This window comes from Crocodylus porosus, unplaced genomic scaffold (genome assembly GCF_001723895.1).
Source record: "Crocodylus porosus isolate Cpor-Errol unplaced genomic scaffold, CroPor_comp1, whole genome shotgun sequence".
Taxonomy (NCBI): Eukaryota; Metazoa; Chordata; order Crocodylia; family Crocodylidae; genus Crocodylus; species Crocodylus porosus.
In genome coordinates this window covers 17,643,842-17,666,445 of record NW_017728951.1, presented here as the reverse complement: position 1 = coordinate 17,666,445, position 22,604 = coordinate 17,643,842, and the positions used below count along the sequence as shown (strand labels likewise).

The window sequence follows — 22,604 nt, the reverse complement described above, 5'->3', positions numbered from 1 at the left end:
TCCTGGTCACTCCTGGCGGTGCTCGGGGGAACAGGGACTCCCCCAGTGCCTGCTGGTCCCCCCTGACTAGTTTGTAACAGGCCACTAGATCCCCCTCAGCTTCCTCTTGTGGAGGCTGAACAGGTAAACACTGGTTTACATCAGATAGGATCTGGCCTCAGAGTCAGAAACTACAGCACTACCGAAGGCATTTGCAGTCCCGATGCCTCTAAATACTACTGAAGAAAACATTTAAGTATTATAACTTGAAGCAAGGGCGCTGGCAGCTTTACAGTTGCTAGCAGACAGTAAGTCCCCCATGCTGTGAAATGTCCAAATGTCGCCCCTGCAATATGGCTGCCCCAGCAGGAGTCTCAGAAATGCCAATTTTCATTATAGCATTTATTATTTAAGTGCAGGTCCCAGTTTGGTCCCGGTGAGAAGTGCTTTCGACTTTCTGAATCCTTTTCCGTGGTGGGGCTGGGTGGAGTTTTCTTTTCATAGTTTTCCTGGTCCTCTTGCCTGTTAATTAGTTTTTTTTTTTTTTGTAAAACAAGTCACTTTCTGGGGACGCTTTGCAACTTCCATGCATAAAAAGGAAGAAGGATTGATACACGGCAATCGAAGGTGAGATAAAGCTGTGAGGGAGTGATAATCAGAGTCTGCCAAAAACCTCCCTGAAGCTGCATGAACAGTCGTCTTAACGTGACTGTTCCTGAGTCGAGCCGCAGCGTGCCTGGTGCGACCGAGTCCAGCAGAGCAGTTCCTATAGCTGCATAACACAGTCTTTAGCAGCTCTAGGAGGCCCGCTCAGCTGGAATAACAAATTAGACTCTGCTTTCATGTGCTGGAGACACAGCAAGTGCTTTTACAGTTATTGCAAGATTTCATTTCGCTTTATTGCCAATTTTCAAGTCTACGGATTTAAAATACCGCAAGATTGGAGTAAAAGAAGTATGCTATGGACTAGAGAGACTACGTTGAAATCTTTTATTGGGAGAAACTTCCTTTTTCTCCCTCCCAAAAAAAATGTTGTTTTTAGTAGTAAATTTCATTTTATTTTTTAAAGCTGAGGTCTGGGCATTTTTTTTTTTTTTTTTTTTTTTAAGAAAAAAAGTTTGCTTCAAAACCCATCTAATTTTTGGCAAAAATTTTGGGTGTTCATATTTTTGTTGGAAAAAATCTTTTGACCAATCCTTGTTCCAGATCCAACCCTGTGGGCATTTGTACACATGTTGGTGCCGCAGTGCAAGCAGTTGTATAAGCAGTGAAATGTGCATCGGTGCTGAGAAAATGGCAGTGGCACGCTTTTGAACTAAAACACAGTGGAGGTGCTTCACTTCACTTCAAAAGTGTATGTTTACTGCCACCATTTTCTGCATGCTGACGTGCAATTTCACCGCTTGCACAACTGCACAGTGCACATCAGCTCGCGTGCGGCGCAGACTCAACTAATCGAGTGTGCTCCGACCCACTGGATCTCCAGCATGTTGCAGGCCAGAAAGGTATGTGTATAAATGGCCTGTGAGCGCAGTGAATGGAGAGGATGCTCCATCCGTTGGATTAGTAATGTAACAGCAAAGCATTCTCTATAGGTTTGTCCACACTAAAAATACTTTACTGGCCTATCTATACTAGTACTGTGCTGGCCTAGCTTCTAGTGTGGAAGAAACGTATCTTGGCAAAAATGCACTTTGCAGCTATGGGCTAAATGCCACTTGGGCAAAATCAGCTATATCAGCAGAAGCTCAGTTTTGCACGTATAGCTATGTCTACACTGGGGCTTTTGCTATTAAGCAGTGATTGAAAAAGTGGTTTAAAAAGCCTGTTCAAAATATCACAGATATAGATAGATGCTGTATGTTAAAACTTGGCCCGGTTGCATTGCCACATACCAGTCTGATGCAAGTAAAACCTATCACTTCCTAGTGCTTCCAAGCCAACTGGGTGTCAATAAAATCCATTTGCCATTTCTACTCTGGGATTGTAGGACACAGTCCAAGGCTCAGGCCTCTCATCTGATGCGCTGTTTTGAGACCTGGTGCCAAATCTTCATCTGAGACCTGAGCCAACCTCCTGGTCACACTCGTATGTCCGTACCTCCCCTCTTCCTTTTCAGGTGAGGCAGAAGCCACCCTGCTCTTGCCCACCGGTACGCCCTTCTCAAATGTGGGGATGATTATCTCTCCTCTGCTCATAAAGCAGCACCCTTTTAAGTAAGGCTGTTCCCTTTGTCCTACAGGGTTCCTCAGCTCTCTGTCCCTATTATGCGTGCCCTGTGTAGAAAATGCACGTTTCCATGAAAATTGATGGCTGGGCAGTTCTTCAGAGGTGTTGAGCACAGGCTGGAGTGCAGTACCGCAGGTTGTCCTCCAGCCACGTTACGACTTGTGCTCATAAGCTGATGCAGACATATTCCACACTGTCGTGCTCTAGTCTCCATTAGTAGGAGACCTGCCTATTGTGCACCTTCCAGTCTGAATGCAGTCAAAGCTGAGCGACCCACTAAACGCAAGGTGGTGTAACCGTCAAAGCTGAGTTGTTCTTTAAAAAAAGGACTCTTATATCATAACCAGATCTGCTTGGATGTCCTAAGTCAAATAACTCTGATTAGGGATCTACTCCTGGGAAGCCAGTTGGGTCTTGCCATCTCCTCCTCTATTGCATGATGCATCTTTGTAGCATCTTCACCATTGAGGTACGAGAGGCAAAATGCTGTTTTATTCTATTCTTACCCTTTCCTTTTCCTCTTCCTTGACCCCAGTACTCTTTCCTGCCAGGGCAGGGGGTCAGACTAGATGATCTACTCAGGTCCCTTCCGACCCTAGAAACTATGAAACTTTTTTCTTTTCTTTTCTTTTCCTTGCTACCAATTTGCTTGCAGCACTAGCAGTTAGGAAATACGCAAGTTGTAAATTTGTCATATTTGATAGAGTTGAGTTAACCTCAGGGAGCATTGTCCTCATAAATTTTTCCCTGGTCATAGCTGTGTTTTAATTACATCTCAGTGGTTAGTATGAACGAAAGGTTTGCGGAGGTCAGAGTGATGGGTTAATAGCTGTTTGATCCCACAGGGCTGCTGGTACAGGGTATACAAGAACTTCATGCCAACCAAGAAACCATTGTCAAGATTTCAGCGGCCAGTCAATGTAAGTTTGTTTTTCCTAAACCAGAAGTTAACCCCCGCCAAGGCTTTGCTCAGCTCTGCCGTCTGCATCTCTCTATTTACCCTCCCATTCTCCTTGCTCTCTTCATTCCTTTCCTCTCCCGCTAGCGCACCCCCCGGCCCTACATCACGTTCCCTGCTCAAGGCGTATTCGTTTCATTCAGCATCTTTTTCTGCCATGCCTGCCTTCCTGCTTCAATTCCCCTCCCTAAAACAAGTTTGATAGTTCAGCCGCTCAAAATCTTGTTCCTCGCTCAAACGTTATGCATATGTTTTACAAAAGGACTAACGGGATTGTCTGAAACCAAAGCAGCCTTGTTGTTAACACACAACTGATCTGAAAGGTCGGAGACCAATTCAGCTTTCTTTTACCAGGTTCGTTAGTTGTTGTACGGACAAACAAACACATTAGTGGCTTAAGAGTGGGAAGGGACTTATGCATCAGGCGCTCCTCTTGCTGTCTGCTTGACTTTCCTTCATGACTAGTGGAAGCTGAAATGGAGTATCTTAGCTCTGTTTCCCGGCGGGGGGTGACCTACTCCAGTTTAGCTTTCACTTACCGCAGGGTAACAGTGGGCTCATGGACTGTGGAGCAGCCGACTCCTGGTAAGTCCTACCTCTTAACCTGCTGTAATTTGTTTGCTTGTCCATGCCCTTAACGTACGTGACTCAGTTCTCCATTTGTGAAAGGGTGGTAAGCTCCTAACCTGGAGAAATATTGTAAGAATCAGCTCCTTTGCAAGCTGATGGCGATGGGGGATCACGTAAGTGTCGTGAGAGGAAGACATGGTTTGGTTAGGTTCACATCCGCTGGAAGGGCAATGATAGAGAGGACAGAGATCAAACTTATCACTGACCCCGCTTCATGATGGGACAGAGCGTTAGGAGTTGAGCCTGCGGCTATTTGCACGGAGGCAGCGTGACGGGTGAAGCTCAGCGGTCTGTCCCGCTGGTTTCATTTTAAACCCCAAGGCAAAGCTGCTCTTTTTTTTTTTTAGTTAGGAGACCCTGAAACAGCCCTGCTCTGCTTCTGAGCAGTTGTCGAGGGTGGGAATGGGCTTGCAAAGAGAAGGGCTCCCGAGTGAATGAGGTTACTGTCTGGCACGGCCCAGTGACCCAGAAAGGAATGCGTTAAAACTTGCAATCCCTTATAATCTGGCATTCGAAAATCCTCATTATAAACTCACTTCTCACTATGAGGAGTGGATCTGGAAAACAATTGTGGCGGTAAAAGTGTCCGGGAGATGTGCTGGAGGGGGAAGAGAGGCATTCGGAAGAATTGCGGTGCTAGTTGAAGTGTCCTTTCCATCTCCTCTTCTCATCGCTGCCAGTCATCTCATCTGGACTCGGGCAGGGCAACTCAGTTTCCCTTGAAATTGCGCTTATCAAACTCTGTGGCGTAACTGGAACTGCTGAATTGCTCTGAGCATTTCACTGACATGGTGGATTGTGACAGAGGACCAAGCATCCCCACTGACGCAGGACCGTGTTGTATACGTGTGTGACAGGCTGGCCACCCCTATTTTGTGCAGCACAGGTAACCCCTTGGTGCAGCAGGTGGAGGGGAGATGCAGCAGAGCAGCAGATCAGCCAAGAACAGAGCCAGCGGTAGAAAGCAGAGCAGCAGACAGGGCAGGGAACAGAAAGCAGAACAGCACATCAGACAGAGGAGGAGATTGGAGTGGCACTCGGTGAAGTTAGCAACTGCTTCACCAATGAGGGCTACAGAGGGCCAAGAGTCAGGACTTCGGCATCCTGTTCCTGGCTCTGCCGCTGAATTTTGTTCAGTGGTACACAGCCGTAATTGTAATCCTCTTAAACCAAAGGGCAGAAAAGCATTGTTATTATTAAGGCTGCCTTCCACTGCTTAGCATGGTAGGCAATACTAACTTCTCTCTAAATTTCATAGCAGTTGCTTATGCCAAAGTCCCGTTTCAGTGCTTGGAGGTTTTACAGGGTAGAAGCATGAGCAAGGGCAGGAGGTTTCTTTTGGTTTTGCATCCAGTTTCTTTGTTCTGAGAAGTCACTGTTTGCTGACAGCCCTGTCCCCGGGTTGAGGCAGTGATCGAAGTTTGCTTCCAAACCCTATGCAGCAGCGTGAAGCTTTGCTGTCTGAACTACTGAGTACCCACAGTACAGGCGTACCTCGGCGATATTGCGAGTTCGGTTCCAGTCCACCGCAATAAAGCGAATATCGCAATAAAGCGAGTCACACGAATTTTTTGGTTTCCCAGTGCATATAAAAGTTATGTTTACACTATACTGCAGTCTATTAAGTGTGCAATAATAGCATTATGTCTAAAAAAAAATGCACACACCTTAATTAAAAAATACTTTATTGCTAAAAAATGCAAAGTGAGCAAATGCTGTTGGAAAAATGGCGCCGATAGACTTGCTCGAGGCAGGGTTGCCACAAACCTTCAATTTGTAAAAAAGAAACCGCAATATCTGCGAAGCGCAATACAGCGAAGCGCAGTAAAACGAGGTATGCCTGTATTGTGATCTGCTCTCTAGTTTGAGAGAGGTAGTGACCTGAGCATCGTGCTTCTGCCAGGCTGCCAACACTTTCATGAATTTGTGCCTGTCCTGGCAAGTTCGAGGGTGATTCCTCTTTCTCTTTTTCCAAATGACTGAGATTCATTTTGTTTTGAGTGTCTTTGCAGAGACTAAAGAAAGGACCTCGCTTTAATTCCTCAATGGAAAACATTGGCTTCCAACTCGTCAAGGCTGCTGACAAAAAGTAGCGATTGCCAAGTGGTCATATACGTATGTGCCTAGGTAGCACCACGACCCCGTTTCAGTGCAACTTGAAGAAATGGCTTTGTGAAAGCCATGTCTGCCACCTCTTCAGAACTGATAGGACTCTGTGTATTTAAAAAAAATAGTGTGATTTGGGGGGAAAATGGGCCGACTTCTTTCTTCCCAGATGGTCACTACACAAACTCCTACTACTACACATTTGCATGTGGAGACGGTGAGAGACTATGACACAAGTCTTCTGAGTCCTCACGTGATCCATCCCTGCTACACAGACTCCTCTGCTTCTTCCTGCATCCTTAGCACACGATTAGGTCAGCTGTCTCTGTATTTAATAGAATAATTGAATATATTAATTAAAGTGGTTTTTTTCCTCTTGCAAATACAGTCTAGATTTCTGAAACCCACGGTCAAGGTGAAGTCATTACCTAGTACCTAGTGCAAGGTAGCCAGACCAGAAAGGTGCCTCTGTGAGAGACCTCTGAGGTTGGCCCTAGGATAACGCATCGGACATCCCACTTGCGTGCAATTCTTGGTTCTGCTCCCGAGGAAGAGAGGAGAGAGTGACAAGTTGATGTGATGTGAAGTTCTCTTTTTGCTGTCAAATCTGGCTCACGAAAACTGTGGTGACCTGTGACTTGCATGTAAATGGACCTCCTGATGGCACGTGTCTTGTTCTCCCCTAGTGATGCAGTGCTCCACTTCAGTAGATATCCTGTTCCTGTTAGATGGGTCCTACAGCATTGGCAAAGGCAGCTTTGAAAGGTCTAAGCACTTTGCAAGCAAACTCTGTGATGCCCTGGACATCAATTCAGATAGGGTGAGTGAGCATCTTGGTTTGCAGATTGCATGAACAGTTCAGCGATAAGTGAACGTGCAAAACTGAAAGTGAGGGGCAGTTCCCGAGCGCTGTCCTGCCTCTGTGTGATTTTTAGAGGAACAGTTATGTTGCGGTGGTCACATCTGCACCTTCGCCCTCCATGGAGTCCTCGACAAGGTACCAGAGACTTTCTCCCTTCAACATGCATTCCCAATCGGTCCGCACTAGGACGCGCGCTACTGAATAGGAAGAGCAGCAGCACAGCAAGCTGTAATAGCTGATGTTCTGCAGGGATAGCATACAGCTGTCTGGGCAAGGCGCTTTGATCAGAGGCCAAGTATCTAGTATTTAGAGGGATCTGCTTTATAATGAACTAAAATAAATGAGAAGGGAGGGTGGAGAGCTCAGCCCCTCCTCGCCGTTCTTTCTCATTTTGCATCTTGGCTTAAATCGAGATCTAATTATAGGGTTTGACGACCGGAAAGGTTTTTTTCATGGAAACTCGAGTTGAATTTGCAGTGGTAACTCTCAACACTGCCATATACACATGGAAGACCTTTGTAGACCCCCAGGTTTATGTTTCCACGGTTGACTGGTATGCATCTCCTCGGGCCTCGCCTACTCCCTGAAGCCTCCCGTGGTCTTGCTGTTTGGATCAGTCGTGCTTGGTGCTTTCTCTACTCTCTCACATTTCAGTGTTCCCAATCTGTAGCTTAATCGAAATAACAATGAACTGTTAATCTGTAAAACCTTATTGACCACCTCTTCTTTATGTTGTTTAACGCCTTTCAGGTCCGAGTGGGAGTAATGCAGTTTAGCTCCACTCCTTGGCTAGAATTTCCCTTGGATTCATACTTAACCAAACAAGAAGTCAAAGAGAAAATCAAGAAAATTGCATTTAGGTGAGTTTGACTCGACAGCTTTATTCTTTCTCAGGGTGTGCACAACTCTTCTGGTGTTAGAATATTTTTTGAATGCCAAAAATTCCTAAGTTGTGCATACCGTAATAGCGTACATCTTGGAGAGAGATTAATGAAGACTGAACACCAGTAGAGTTCATGATCTACAAACAAATGCCTTGGTTCTACCCTTGTCATTAGAGAATGAATGTGGTGCATTAATTCAGATGATCTAGCCTGGGCTGATTAGTTGATGGTGAGTCTCTGTGACAAAATGCAGCACGCAGTCCCCCTCTTCTCTTCGGGTGCCTGCTCAAGACCACCAAGGGACACCCATGCGGACCAGGCAGGGAGCAGGCACTGGCAGGGAGGACCTGCCTGCTGCTGCTGTCCCTGGTTGACCCTAGCACCCCACAGAGCTGCTCCCCGAAACCCCTGGCTGGAGTGGGGCAGGAACGGCCCTGGGGCTCCCCTATCCCCAGGTCAGCCAGGGACCACAGTGGCATTTAGGTTGGAAGTGGAATGAGGATCCTCCTGTAGGGCCGATCAGAGGCATGACACACTAAAGTGGCATTTCGCGGCAGCATGCGATTCTTTTGCAGTCAAGATGGCGCAACCATTAGGTGCGCACTAAAGTTGAAGGGAAAGACAGCTGCTCTGGAAGTCTTACACTGTGGATTGAAATCGGGCTCCCTTTTGCACTTTACTCAACTTGTACATCAGAGAGACCCCTAGGTTGGTTCTCTAATGGTCACCGTTATTATTGTTCATTAAGTAGTAGATACGGACCCTATAAATATCATCTGTTCTTTAAAAAAACAAGCGCTCATTACTTTTGGTCTGGTGAAAAAGGAGGAAGTAACAATTCTGCAAAAATTAGAGGCGAAGACTACATCTTCTGGCTCCAGAATTGCAAAGGGAAAGTCATTGGGGTCACTGGATCACAACATTCAGTAAAAGCTTCTATGGTAATATTTATGGTTGAATATGTTTGCAAACAAACTTAAGGTTGCTTTCAACTTCTTCAAGCCAGGCTTTGTATTTATAGATAACAACTTAACTCTTCATTCTAGAAAACCTCTTATTGCTAAGGGAGGTCTAGGAACAAAGATACACAGGTCATCTTTGACTATTGTTTCAAAACCCATTACAAGCAGAGAAAATGAAACCATATTGGATGTCCGGAATCTGGCTTAACGCTGCAACATCCTTAATGACGACAGATGAACGTTGATGGATCTAACAGAAGTAAATGCCGTTTATACCAGTTGTAGATGAAAGGTTGAAATATAGAAATGGATGCCTGAAAATAATTATAGACAGATTCCAGCTTGCCAAATATGACCCTAGTCCCAGTTGAGAGGTTTCTGGGTGATCCTATGGATTTCTTTCCTGCTGGGAAGAGGTTCCCCAAATTATATTACGTTTTGGGGTCACAGCTTTGACCAGCAGTGACTTGAAACTCTCTGATTTTAACTCTTTCTTTCTCCTGGGCTCACATAGATGAGGTTGCTGAAAAGCTGGATAGATATTGTATATCTTCACCTCTTTCTTCATGCAGGTTACATTTATACTTTACGTGTACAATCTTCTCATAGTCCACAGAGGAAATGTGATAAGTAGAATTTAAGGCCCAAAGATATCGTTATGATCATCTAGTCTGAATTGCCTCCATAATACAGGCTGTTGAATTTAATCCCTGCCTCAAACCTCCCTGTTGTGAGGTGAGCTACTGAATCTGAGCCCTGGGTCACACCCTGCGCGGGGGCTGCCAATGGACTTTAATAGCATGGTTTCAATTTGCACCAGCTGAGAATCTGTCCTAGCATCCCCGGTGGTGGGCTCCTACTAGTTTATTTATAAAGGACTGTTTGTAGCATCTTTAGCCACAGTAACGGGCTTAATTCAAGGGCCTCAGCAGACCATTGCTGTCAACCTAGAGCGTGGGGCTTATGGGAGAACTTGTTAGACATGGGGATGGCTCTGTAGGGTTGGACTGGACCTAAAGGGTCATCAAGTCCAACTCCCTGCCCAGAAGCAGGATGCGCTGTATTCCTACATTGCCCCGGCAGATGCCTATTTAACCCTTTCTTGGACATCTCCAATGAAGGAGATTTCACAACTTCTCTAGGCAACTCGTTCCATTGTCCTCTGGTTCTTATGCCAAGAAAGTTTGTACTAAGATGTATTTAAAACAGCTATCTTACCGCTCCAAACCACTGTTGCGTGGCCTGCCCTCCGTGGCAAGCAAAAACAGTTGTCTGCTGTTTTGGTGAAGAAAAGGAGATTCCAGATAGTTGGCGATTGAAATTAAACTAGCAAGCTTCTTTCGGCCGGAGAAAACAAGAGTGCTGGCAAAGCTAGATGTGTTCCCAAGGTTTAGTTTTCAAGAGTATAAATAGAGAGGGAGAAGATCAAAGAAAGGGGATGTTTTGGGGTTTTTTTGTTTTAAAGTGGTATGAAAAAGTATGTGGCAGATTGAAGGAAAGGAAACTGCCCTAGGCATGCATCTGATCTAATGCCTGCTACATAGTGAAAATCTGTTTGTAAAATAGAGGATCATTAAAACAAACAAAAGAAGAGTGAGAAGCAGAAGGAGATTTTGTATGCAACAGAGAAACCGTTACGCCTCAAAAAACAGACGTGCAGTTTGGGTCTTTTGGACTGAAATAAAAGCAAAGCTACAACGCAGTTTTAGGAAATGATTTATATTAAAATCTCCCCATCCAGGATTAGAAAACAGATGGGAATGTCTCCTCAGATCTAGAGGCTTATTAGCAAAAGCCCTGGAAGAGTGATTGCCGTGGGCTGGGCCTACTCTGATATCAAGTGCTCAATGGAGGATGGCATGTTGCACAACGTCTGTCTTGGGTCATGTACAGAGATAGCAAGAGAGGAGGGACTGGTGTCTATTTTGGATATAGTCCTTGGAAGTGAAATGCTTAAACCTTTAAAAATAAGCGTGTATATAAAGGCAGAAGGGTAAGAGGACAGTGCTGCTCTCAGTCGCTGCTGAGCCTGGAGGACAGCTTGCCCTAGATTTTTGCAGTGGTCTAATAGGGAGGTTGCATTTTGGGTAGTACGTAGAGTCAAAGCTTTAGCCTCCTCCAGGCATGGAGTATGTCAGGGGTGGCCAGCCCGTGGCACTTGCCACAAGCGCTGTGGGTCTCTGCTGTGTGGGGCACGAGTCCCAGGCAGTCAGAAAATGGAGGTCCTGGAGTTAGAGGCAGGGAGGACTCGGTCCTCTGGCCACATGAAACGAGACCCTGTTGGAAGAGAAGGTGGTGTCAGATGTCACCACCAAAAGCCAGGTTACCCGCTTCCTCGCCCTCCAGCCACTGATGAATGAAGGGCTTTTGCTTTTCGCTTACCGTGTAAAACGGCGGCAAATGTGAGGCCAGGCTCTTGGTGGTGACACTTCCTCTTGTAGCTGCATCCTGCTATTACTCTGCTCTGCAGAGCTGTGGTCAACACCCCCCCCAGTCCAGCACCCCAGCGCACAAAGCCTATCTGGTACACCTCTGGGGGACGGGAGCACACCCGAGGAGGGGCGGGCTTTGATTTGTGACACACCAGCCTAGAAAGTTGGTTGTACGTGTATAGGCTCATGCTGAGATTAGCAAGCGCAGTATCCAGCAACATGTATTGTTGGGTAGGCCAGTAGAAATGAAGCTTTGTAATTCCTAGAGCTCAGAAGAGCGTCTTGCACTTGAAAGCTTATCTAAATCTATCTCAAGCATGCAATTGGTCCATAACAGTTATCGCTCACATACATCCTTGCCTCCGGCATAACTCGTAGGAATAATTCCCTTACCCCTGTCAGGGAAGAAAGGTGGAGAGGATGGCTTATTATCTATTTTGGTTGTATTCAGCAATTTCTAAGGGTGTCAACATATTTTTTTTTTTTTTCCCCCCATGAGTAGCTGTAAGGCTTGAAGTTTGCCACTCCCTAACGTGGGGCGATGGCCCCGTCATGCAGTAATTGATGGCGCTGGTAGGATGTGCTTTACCTTGGCTCCCCAGCGTTGGTACGGCTTCTGTTGTTTGCAGGGATCTGCGTGCCCAGGATGCATTTCCATGTCGGACTTGTAGTTCTACCATTGTCAAAATAGTTGGGTAGTTGCATTTGCAGCAAAGAGCCATCTCCAAGAGCCGCATCGATGGAAACATCCTTTAAATTTGGCAGAGGGGACAAGAGAGGGAGAATGGCTTTGTGGCAGAGGCATTGAAGTAAAATGTGGGTTCAGGTCCCAGATCCACTTTTCTAACCTGGAATGCCATGTAACTTGCCCAGGTTTCAAGCTCAGGGTCTAATCCCCCCACCCCCAACTCTCAGCCCCCCGAGTAGGGCCAGATTTTCAGATGAGCTCCGCTCTCCTACAAGTATCCAGCAGCAGCCTGCTTCCAGCGGGCCGTATGGAGATGCAAATTTTCGAAAGAGCTCAGTTGAGCACCTCGCTACTCCCAGCACTTTGGAAATCTGGCTCTTGATCCCTTCCTGCCTCACTTTCCCATCTGTACAGTGTGGATAGTAACCCTCTCCTTTTGCTGCTCTCCGTGTTGTCTGCATGGGGTTTAGGGTCTTCCAGGCAGAGACTGTCCCTTACCGAAAGTTCATACAGTGCCTAGCATAATAGGATCCTAGGTACCCCAAAGGCCTCTGGATGTTGCTTTGCAAATAGAGTGAGCATGACAGTTTGACCTGCTTATTTCAGTGTCAGAAGATATGACTAATAATTCAATCTTAAAATGGCTTTGCTTGGTCTGGGTGACCGCCTCCCCCAAATGAAGAGTGCTTGAGGCAGTAGCCGGATAACTGAAGACGAAACCCAAATGTGAGACGCTTGATACTGCTTATTTGCATATCAGTACTCAGAGTGCTTATTCCAGCTTTGACCCATCTCATACAGCTGTTGGGGAACAAACTAAAAGACATGGGAATTGGTTTTTAACTGCTTTTTTCCATATGCTGTGCAAGCTGGTATTGCGAGGGGCTGACATTGGTTTAACTTAGAAAGTGGGGCCACCAGGTGATCTGCTCTTTGCAAATCTGTCTTGGTTTGCTTGTCATTAACAGGGGAAATATTCTAGGGACGCTGAAGAAAGACCTCCTTGTATTCTTCCCTTGCCAGTTTCCAGGGCTACACCAAGACGTCCTTGGTATTTACGTTTGTGGGGGCCTTACTGCAGAGGAGCAATTGCCGCATTTTGTAGGAAGTTAAATTAAGCAAAGATTAACAAGGGAAAGGAGGGACAGTGCCTTCTGGGCACTGCTGCGTTGCAGGCTGGAGCATTCGCTAAAACAAGCTAGGAATTGCCATGCGTTGACTCCTTCCCTTTGGTGCTCAAAAATGAATGCCAGTTCTGTTACCAAAGGTGTCACTCTGGGTTGGGGTGACATTTTATACCTCGCTAGAAAGAGAAACATTTTGAAGCCTTGAATCTTGCCTATATTTTCATAAGCATGAGAGGCCTGGGAAACGAAGGTTTCCTTGCGAACCAGTTCTTCCGCACAGTTCTTATTTGGGTACGAGATGGGGAATCGGGCACCCATAGTCAGACGGTTTGCTTGGCACCGCAGGATGGGAATGGAAGGGACGTTTCCCGAGTTCCCGCTCCGCGTGCTCATTACTGGACCATGCCGAGTGCTGTGGTCTGTCCTCTTCAAGTACATGAGTTGCCATCAGTCTTTTGCTGGGAAAACAGCTGTCCTTGTGGAGCGCCTCGGGGCGGTCTTCTCGGGTCAGCTGTGCACCCGCGTGGTCGAGAGGAAGAAGGAAGGGAAGTCGAGTTGTGAACTAAATGCAGGAGGGTGGGGAGGACTGGAAAAATAACACTGGCCTGGCTAAGCAATGAGGCTAAGTGCAGAAATACTTGAAACTCACTTCTACCGTGAAAGGTAGACTCTGTGGTCCTGGGCGTATGGGCAAGGAAGGGAAGTAAAAAGGAGTTGGACAAGAGCTGAAGAAGGTCTAACTTCTCCTCTCCCAATTTTCTCACTTTATTTCAGAGGTGGGAACACAGAGACGGGTCTCGCACTGAAATACATTCTCCGGAAAGGTTTCCCTGGTGGCAGAAATTCCTCCGTCCCTGAAATCCTGATCATCCTTTCGGATGGAAAATCACAGGGCACCATAGCAATCCCTGCTAAGCAGGTGAAGGAAAGGGGGATCACGGTGTTTGCCGTAGGAGTCAAGTTTCCAAGGTAGGAAACTATCTTGCAGAAGTAGCAATGATCGCCGCTAGTGGAATAGCTATTGCTTTCGGCATCTAAGGGCATGTTTACGCTGCATCCTTGACCCTCTCGAGGCTGCCATCAATGAACACATCCCTCTAGATGCAGTGGTGGAGGTATGTTGTGGCCTGTGCTCCAGAGATGAGAGGGCCAGGTGTGGGGCAGTGTCAGCCCATGGAGTGTCTTCAGTGCCACATTGCTGAGTTTGGTGCAGGAGGGTAAGACCATGCTGTCTAGTGTGGCATCCTCAAAAATGCCAGGAATGCTGGGTAGATGTGCCCTTAATCACCTGAACAGGGACTGGTGGGGGATGGACCATCAATGAGAGCTATCAGAAGCATGTTTTGAAGAACAAGACACTTGGATAGTGGGAAGTGACTTGGCATGAGAAGGATCAGACAGGGGGAGAGATGGCGAGAGCGGTTCTTTGAAGGAACAGGCGTCTTTTGGAGATGCGTGTACCAGGATCTTGAAAGTTGCTTTGCATGTTTCTAGGCATTAGTGCTCATGGCTTTGGGTGGGGTTTCTGCTCTTGTCTTCTGTGATGATTGAAAGACTGGCTGTTTGGTAAAGCTCTGCACTCCTAATTGGCCATGACATCGCTCTCACAGGTGGGAGGAGCTGCACGTGTTGGCCAGCGAACCGACCGAACAGCACGTGCTGTTTGCTGAGCATGTGGACGATGCCACCAATGGCCTTTACAGCACCCTTACCAGCTCCACCATCTGCAGCGCAGTATCTCCAGGTACCTCGGCAGCCACCCTGGCACGTGCTTACTAATGACTGCTACCTTTTGCTTCCTGACCATCTCCCTGACACTTGCCCTTCTGATGCAGCTCACCCTGTGGCAGGTTGTGCCCTTTTCACTGAGAGCTTCCCTGCAAAACAAATGGAGACTGGGGTTAGCATGAGTCAAAAGAGGGTTTTGTAGTATCCTGTTGTGTGCCAATGCAAACATGTGACCTACCTAAAAACCCACACCTACAAGCAAGCAAGGACGGTGCAGTGATTCTGGCAGTACCCTAGGACTCTGGAGATGTTTGAGTCCTTTTTCTATCATGAACCTGCTGTGTATGCTTTTGCGCAGGTAACTTATGGATATCTATGCTAGACGTTCCCAAGCCAGCACTGCCCTGGAGAAATAGAGTAACTTTGCCTGTGCTGCTTCCAGTACCCTCGGATACCTCCATGGGGGTCTTAGTTCCCCATACAAAAACAAAATTACTAGCCTCTGCCTATTTTACTACAGCTTTGTGAGAATAGATAAAATCACATTAACGCTTCTTGAAGCCCTTAGATGTGCTGTTAGAGAGATCATATAAAACCAGCCTTGCTTCTGTTTGAAGCGTGCCCCAGTTGTTCAAGCTCTTGTCTGCAGCCAGTTTCGTTTGGAGGCATCTGAGTTGTGTGGTTTTCTGACATGGATGTGCTTTTTGCAACAGGTTGTAAGATTGAATCTCATCCTTGTGAACGCAAGACACTGGAGACTGTGAAGGAGCTTGCTGGGATTCACATGTGTTGGAAGGGCTCCAAGAGACAAAATGCAGTGCATGCATCGCTTTGCCCATTTTATAGGTGAGTCGCCATCTTTCCCTCTTGAAGTGGGTGGTGAGGACAGAGGGAAATGAACACGCGTTCAGTTCATCAAATGCAGATGTTTAAGCTGATTGTAAATCCTAGACTCATAGAAAGTTAGGGGTTGGAAGGGACCTCAGGGGCCATCTAGTCCAATGCCCTGCTCAAAGCAGGACCACCCCCAACTAGTTCATCCCAGCCAAAGCTTTGTCTAGCCAGGTTTTGAACACCTCCAAGGATGGAGATGCCACCACCTCTCTGGGTAACCTGTCCCAGCATTTTAGTATCCTCCCAGTGAGAAAATCCTTCCTAATATCTAATGTATCAAATACCTGATGGTACGGGCTTGCAGCCTACACTACCCTAAAGAGCTGGTAATCTCAGCAGCCAAAGGGTGAGGAAGCAACACTGAATCAGGAGCCAGATGACTTGCCCATGGTCACTCAGTAAGTCGGTGGCAGAGCTAGAAACAGAATCTGGGTCTCATGTGCCAGGCAAGTTCCTGTAGGCCATGCTGCTTTGTATGTAATGGGCTTCTCTCGCATAATTGCTGTGTACTTAGGCACTATGTTACACAACCAAATAGAGCGGGGAGAGCTAAATCTCAGGCTAGCTATTGACTCTATCCCAGTGATTCTCAACCAGGGTGCTGAGAGATCCTTTTAAGGGTGTTGCGGGGTGCCACACAACACATGATTCACAAGATAAACGCAAGAGGTTTCAAATAGGAATCTGTAATGCTAGAAATGTGCTGGCCTGTTAGTCTTTCCAAGGTCTTTGTAACAGAAGAATTTGCTCAATTATTCCTTAGTCAAAAACCGAGTGAAAGCTAAGAGCTGACATTTTTCTGAGGGATCCCCTGAATCTAAAAAAGCTGAGAACCACTACTCGATGCCGTATGCAGCCAGTTCTAATTTTAGGTCTACCGACTTTATTTTCCACAAAGTCCTTTTTTTTTTATTTTTTTCACCCTGAATTGGCTGAGCTGAAATTCCTGGGAGAGCCCAGTCTATAGAGAGGTTTTAGTTGCTGGCAGAAAACAACTCCTGCTCATATTGCAACAAAACATTAAATGCGATGGTTGCAAACAAAGAAGCGTATTGTCCGGCCAGTGGCAGCGAATCGTGCAAGGGAATTCCCCTTTTGTTGAGATAAGGATGTATTTGGGGGATCGTGAAGTCTGTCATGTCTTTAGAGGAATCAAATGTTGCAGCCAGAAGCGTCCGGAGGCTGCAGTCTGTATAGTAAGTGAAATGCTTTAAAAGTGACCCACAGGGGAAAATACAGGTTTGTGCTTTCTTATATGTGATATCTGAAGAAAGTCTGATGGGGAGGAAAGAGGAAATGGTTGATGCCTTCTTTCCTGCTTGTTTGGTTATGTTAGAAATTAAAGTTCAGTCTACCTTGGAAAACACTGTAGACCACTGGAAAGCAACCAATAGTTAGTTTTGTTTAACACTGAAAATGCCAAGGAACTCAAAACCTTATTCACCGAGCTGGGTATCTTTTTTTTTTTACTCAGGAATTAGCAAAGATTAGCAAAGATTATTAAAGATTAGGCGATATCTTTTATTGGACCAGTGCATGCTTGGGATAAAGTTAGACAAGCTTTCAAATGCAAAGCAATTCAATAGCTTGTCTAACCTTATCCCTGCGGTTGGTTCAATAGAAAATATCACCCACAAAAATCCTAACCTCTTGCATAATTTCTGGGCCATCGTGGCTACAACATCACTCCAACACTACCAACACATTTTTTTTTTTTTTATTCAGTTTCTTTCATAAAGATCTTGATTTTTAAAGACTGGCTGTATTTGATATTAATCTTTCTGTCTTAGTTGGAAAAGAGTCTTGATAAAACACCCATCCAGATGCTACCGAACCACATGTCCAGGTAAGACCTTGTTTTTCTAAAATCTTGTTTTACTGTCTAAGAAAAAGATGTGAAGTAGATATAGGTGTTGGGTTTTTTATTTTTTATTTTGGGGACATTTTAACTCCTGTTCTGTTCCTAAGCGAAGGTCAGAAAATCAATAATGTAATTCTCGTGAGGTTTAGCAATGGACTGATCTTTTACCAACCTTTTTGTTAATCTCCAAAACAAAGCTGAAGATTTCTTCACTGTCTTGCTTAAGTTTCTGACCATGAAATAGTTTTGTTGGCTAAAGATGTTCACCTATCAGTATCTCCTTTTGCTCATGGAGGAGACAACGTAGTTAGTTTGCAATTTTTCATGTTCATATTTAGAGAGGGAATCACGCTTTTCAAATGACTAGTATCCCTTGCGTGGGCCAATGAGAAATCATGTCTGAATGCTGTCTTAGCTTGGGAAATGTCATTGTTACTGGTATGGCCTTTAGTAGGTGAGTGCACCATTCATTTGGGATCATCACTGTCATTAATTGAGGAATAAATTCAACAACTGGCATTGCTTTGTTTTTGTGGATGAGCAGTAATAGCTACGCAGCCAAAGCCAAGCTGATGGACCACCCAGTGGTCCAAATCCTGGAGGGATGCAATGGCTTTATGGTGCTGGGATGCCCTCTAAAAGTATGTTGTCATCCATGCTCCATGTTTCACCTTCCCACTATGTAGGGGAAATGGAGACTCCTTGGTCTAGCAAAACTGATATGTGCTGCACAGCTGATGCATCAGGCTGTGGAGGAGGCAGAATTTGGGAACGAAGTGAACGGCCCCCAAATTGTTTGACATATGCTGCCAACGTGCATCTCCCCAGCACAACGGCTGAAGCTCTGGGAGGCTTGTATGTAGTCAGGGACCGGGCGGGTCGGGTCCAGGCTTTCTGCTTTAAAAAAAAAAAAGTATAATCCTAAAAGAATCTGACTGGGGAATGGGCTGGATTCTCATCTTGGCTTCGCTGGTGTCAGTTTGGAAGAACTGGGCTGACTTCAATAGCTGGAAATTGACACCAATATAATCCGCCCTATTTCCCCCACAGCAGTTGAAGAGCAAAGTGATAAGCTGAAGTTTGGGCTGGACAGGATTGTAAAACCGATTTCTAAGTGCAATGGGATTTGATGAAAGCACCTGCCAAGCACAAGCCTGGTAACCTGCTGGAGCTGCCACTGGGAAGAATGGGGTCATTCTGGTTGAATTTGGCAAATGGATAACCCTTGGGAAAATCTATACAAACACCAGAGCCTTGTTTAACTGGATTTTTCCAGAGCAAGATGGAGCAGGGAGGACGCCTCATGAGACGCCTTGTAAATCAAGGGAAAATTGAGTGCATGGCCAGCCCTGCGTTCAGTGATCTTGCTGTGTTGTGCAACATGACTGCTTCCTGTTAAGATCTGGTCCCGCTTGTTCTTTAACCTAAAGCAATACTACCATTGAACCAAAGTGAGAAGAGTCAGGCTCCCTAATGATCTTCTCTCTCGCTCTCTCTTTGTCTTTCTCCTGATCTGGTGCCTTTCAGATCCCTGCGATTCCCAGCCTTGCCAGAATGGAGGTACGTGTGTCCCAGAGGGACTGGAAAAATACCACTGCGTCTGCCCAGTTGGATTTGGAGGCGATGCCAGATGCGGTAGGTTGATCCGTCTGGCACTCTCGTGCAGTGTGGGCCCTTGAGCCTCTCGATCAGCTTGCTCTCTGCCTTCCTGTAACATCCCAGTGTGGCATCGTGATGTTGCGTGGGAAGACTGGGACCATCTTGCTGCCTTTCTAAAGCTCTGGTCCCAAGTTTATTTGGTTTTGTGGATATATCACCTCAAGGGCGGGGCTTAGCAGAGCGCTCCCATCCCCACTTCACCCTGTGGTTCTTGCAGAGCGTCCTTGCACGAATAGGCCAAAAATGCCAGGAGGGACGGAGGATTTTGCCCAACCTGAATATCCATACAAGGGCCGGATTGTCCAGAACTCCCCTACTAGAAAGCCAAGCCACCCCTTGAAGGTCATTAACGGTAGATGCCCTAATTGAGTCCTTCTTTTGTGACACCCTGTAGTGTATTTCCTGGCCCCTGAGGTGGCTGGGACATTGTAGTCCCCCAGCAGAAGGTGTCCTGCCCAGCATGTTCTCCTGCCCGCTTGGCAGAAGGGTCATGGGGTGCAAGCCCGGACCATCCGCGTTGCAGGAGACCTTGGCAATGCACTTGGGGCCTGTGCGCTTATTCTCTGCATGACGCACGGTTACTTCTCCCTCCCTTCCAGCACCAAAGCTGAGCCTGGAGTGCAGCGTGGACCTCCTGTTCCTGGTGGACAGCTCGTCTGGTACCAGCCTGGAGGGATTCCTGCGCTACAAGGCTTTCTTGAAGCGGTTTGTCCAAGCGGTGCTGAGCAGGGGCACCCCGGCAAAGGTCGGCGTGGCTCAGTACAGCAATAACGTCACGGTCCCCATGGCAGTGGGAGCCTACGAGGATGTGCACGGTCTCGTGAGGAGCATCGATGCCATGCGCTTCACTGGGGGAGAAACCCTCACCGGCCAAGCCCTTCGCTACATTGCTCAGCACGGCTTTAAGAGTGCTCCAGGCTTGGCGGACATCCGCGTCGAGCTGCCCCGAGTGGTGGCCTTGTTCACAGATTCAGAGTCCCAGGATCCGGTGGCAGAAGCGGCCAAACATACCCGGGACCAAGGAGTCTTCCTGATCGGTGTGGGCAGCGAGTTCCTGCGGGTGGAGCTGGATGGCATTACAGGGAGCCCGAAGCAGACCATCGTCTACTCCAACCCCCAGGATCTGTTCAACAAGATCCCTGAGCTGCAGAAAACCATCTGCAGTGCAGACAGACCTCCAGGTAAGGCCAGGGTGGTGCCCTGCGAGAGTCATGAGCGGAGCTCAGAAAACGAAGCTCTAGGCGTAAGGAACGAGGCATTCAAAAACCACATTTCTCTGCCCCTCAAAGCAAAGTGATGCCGAATCCAGCTATGCTGGTGCTCATTGCTTTCCTCCCATTGTCTCCTCATGGCTGACTTGCTTGCCCTTCTAGTTGCTGGCCATAAACCAGTAATGGGCGCCCTCTCTGCAGAGCACTCCTCGAGCACTGAGGGCTAGCGTGCGTCTGTGCTGTTGTCCCAGCCCCAGGTGGGTAGAAGCGTATAGCCCGCCCCCACTTGGGCCAGGACCAGGCGTAACGCTAGTCAGCCTTGGTGAGCACAAGGGCTTTACCTTCTGCTGTATGTGGAGGTGTTGTGGCACTGCCCCAACCCTCGTGCCAGCCATAGAGCTGGCTAGTCGCATGTGGGTGGGAGATGCAGACTGCCGGAGCCTTTCTGCTCCCTAAAGAGCTGCCCTCCATGGGCCGTCTGCTTGGAAATCATGAATGACTCTTCTCCAGCCGCTCAGTGGGATGGGGCCGTACGTTCCCGCAGAGAGGGATTTGCCTTTGCAATCTGAAGTCATTTTTGCTTCCTTCCTGCCTCGCAGGCTGCCAGTCTCAATCCCTGGACCTGGTGTTTGCGCTGGCTGCCTCGACAGGCGTGGGCAAGGAGAACTTCCTGCGGCTGCGGGACTTCGTCCGCTCCAGCTCCCTCCAGTTCAACATCAACCGGGACGTCGCCCAGATCGGCCTCGTTGTCTACGGCAGCAGAGCCCGCACGGTGTTTGCGCTGGACACGCACACCACCGCTACGGCCCTCCTCAAAGCCATCAACAACGCGCCTTTCATTGGTGGCTCAGCCTCCGTTGGCAGCGCCTTGCTGCGCATCCATGACGGTGTCATGACGGTCCCGAAGGGGGCCAGGCCAGGCGTGAGCAAGGCGGTGGTGGTGATCACGGATGGCGGGGGCGCGGAGGATGCAGCAGTTCCAGCTCAGCAGCTGCGGGACAGTGGCGTGCTGGTGTTCGTTGTGGGCATCGGGAGCGTCCAGCGTGACGTGCTGCTCAGGATTACCGGCTCTCCCCACCATCTGATGCACGTCCCCTCTTATGAAGAGCTGCCAAATCACGAAGACTTCATCATCAGAAGAATATGTGAAGGTGAGACCATTTGTGATTTCCCTTCTTGGGAGCCAAGTCCTAGCTGCATGGCTCATCCAAAAGTGGCTCTTCAAAGCCTTGTACAGCAGGCAGACCAGGGGTCTCCTTGAGGCAGTGGTCCACAGCTCTCGGTAGACCTCATAGGAGGCAACGTTCGTTCCACTTTATAAATGGGTAAACCAGCGCATGGAGTGAGCAAGTGACTTGCCAAAGGTTACTCAGTGGTCTCCTAAATCCACAGTCCAGGGTTTCTTTTGGCGTGACTGGCTCTTGTAATCCTGCCCAGATTAAGTAGGGTACTCTGGTTCTTAGAGGCACGGGATTCATTGCCCTGCACGTATACAAGGCAGTCCATGTCGTACGGGAGTTGAACAGGGCACATATTACAAAGCAGCTGCTGGTCTCTTCCTTCTGACCTACTAAGCAAGCTTTTTATGCTAGCAGATTTTGGCCAGGTTTGGAGCCAGAAGCTGAGACTTGTCGCTCAGAGCTCATTGCTTTCCTCCCATTGTCTCCTCATGGCTGACTTGCTTGCCCTTCTAGTTGCTGGCCATAAACCAGTAATGGGCGCTCGAAGTCAAACATGGACCTGATATGCAGGTAAACTTATTTTTCTTTTTTTCCCCACCTTCCTTCTCACTTTTCTGAATGGAGTGATGCTACGTGTTCTCAGTGGTAAACCCAGGGCAGGCGTTGCTACCTGTGGAAACGTGGCCCTTGCTGCTCAAAGGAAGGGGGTGGATAGAGGCATACTTCTCAGCCTTTTGGTTCTTTTCTTTGTGTTGCCTTCTGCCATGTGCTAGTAAGCACGAAGGCTACAACAAACCACAAAGGTACATGCAAAAGGTGACGTGTTTATATTGACAGATAACCCTGCAGGGCCCAGTAGGGTTCTGTTTCATGTACGAGTACAGACGAGGACTTGATCATTGTCTACAAGGGTTTCGTGCAGTGGTTCTTAACCTGTTTAGACTCAAGGCACCTCTCAATTAACGTAGGGTGCTCCTTGGAAAATACCAGCTCTTAGTTTTCACTTCCTTTTTTTTTTTTTTTTTTTGATTCCAGAAAATAATAGAGCAGTTCTTCTGTTGCAAATAACTCAGAAAGACTACACCAGGTCAGAGCATAAATAACACTGGTGATTCCTGTTTTCACACTCTGGGTTTCTTTTGTGAATGTTTACACGCCTCACAGTGCCCACGTTGTCTGGCCCCCTGCAGCACCCTTGCGAGGATAGTAAGAC

The 22,604-nt window shown here is 47.4% G+C and overlaps 1 protein-coding gene across 4 annotated transcripts in view; it reads left to right on the top strand.

Annotated features, from left to right (window-relative positions):
• Positions 1–22,604, top strand: part of VWA2 (von Willebrand factor A domain containing 2) — a 50,898-nt gene that overhangs the window by 19,070 nt on the left and 9,224 nt on the right. For all 4 annotated transcript variants that reach the window (XM_019556179.1, XM_019556176.1, XM_019556177.1 and 1 more), the window contains exons 3-12: positions 3,054–3,128; positions 6,589–6,722; positions 7,515–7,624; positions 13,632–13,826; positions 14,468–14,601; positions 15,299–15,431; positions 17,270–17,325; positions 18,868–18,975; positions 19,599–20,180; positions 20,810–21,361. In XM_019556179.1, coding sequence (XP_019411724.1) covers positions 3,054–3,128; positions 6,589–6,722; positions 7,515–7,624; positions 13,632–13,826; positions 14,468–14,601; positions 15,299–15,431; positions 17,270–17,325; positions 18,868–18,975; positions 19,599–20,180; positions 20,810–21,361 — 2,079 coding nt within the window. The remainder of the gene's footprint in view (positions 1–3,053; positions 3,129–6,588; positions 6,723–7,514; positions 7,625–13,631; positions 13,827–14,467; positions 14,602–15,298; positions 15,432–17,269; positions 17,326–18,867; positions 18,976–19,598; positions 20,181–20,809; positions 21,362–22,604) is intronic.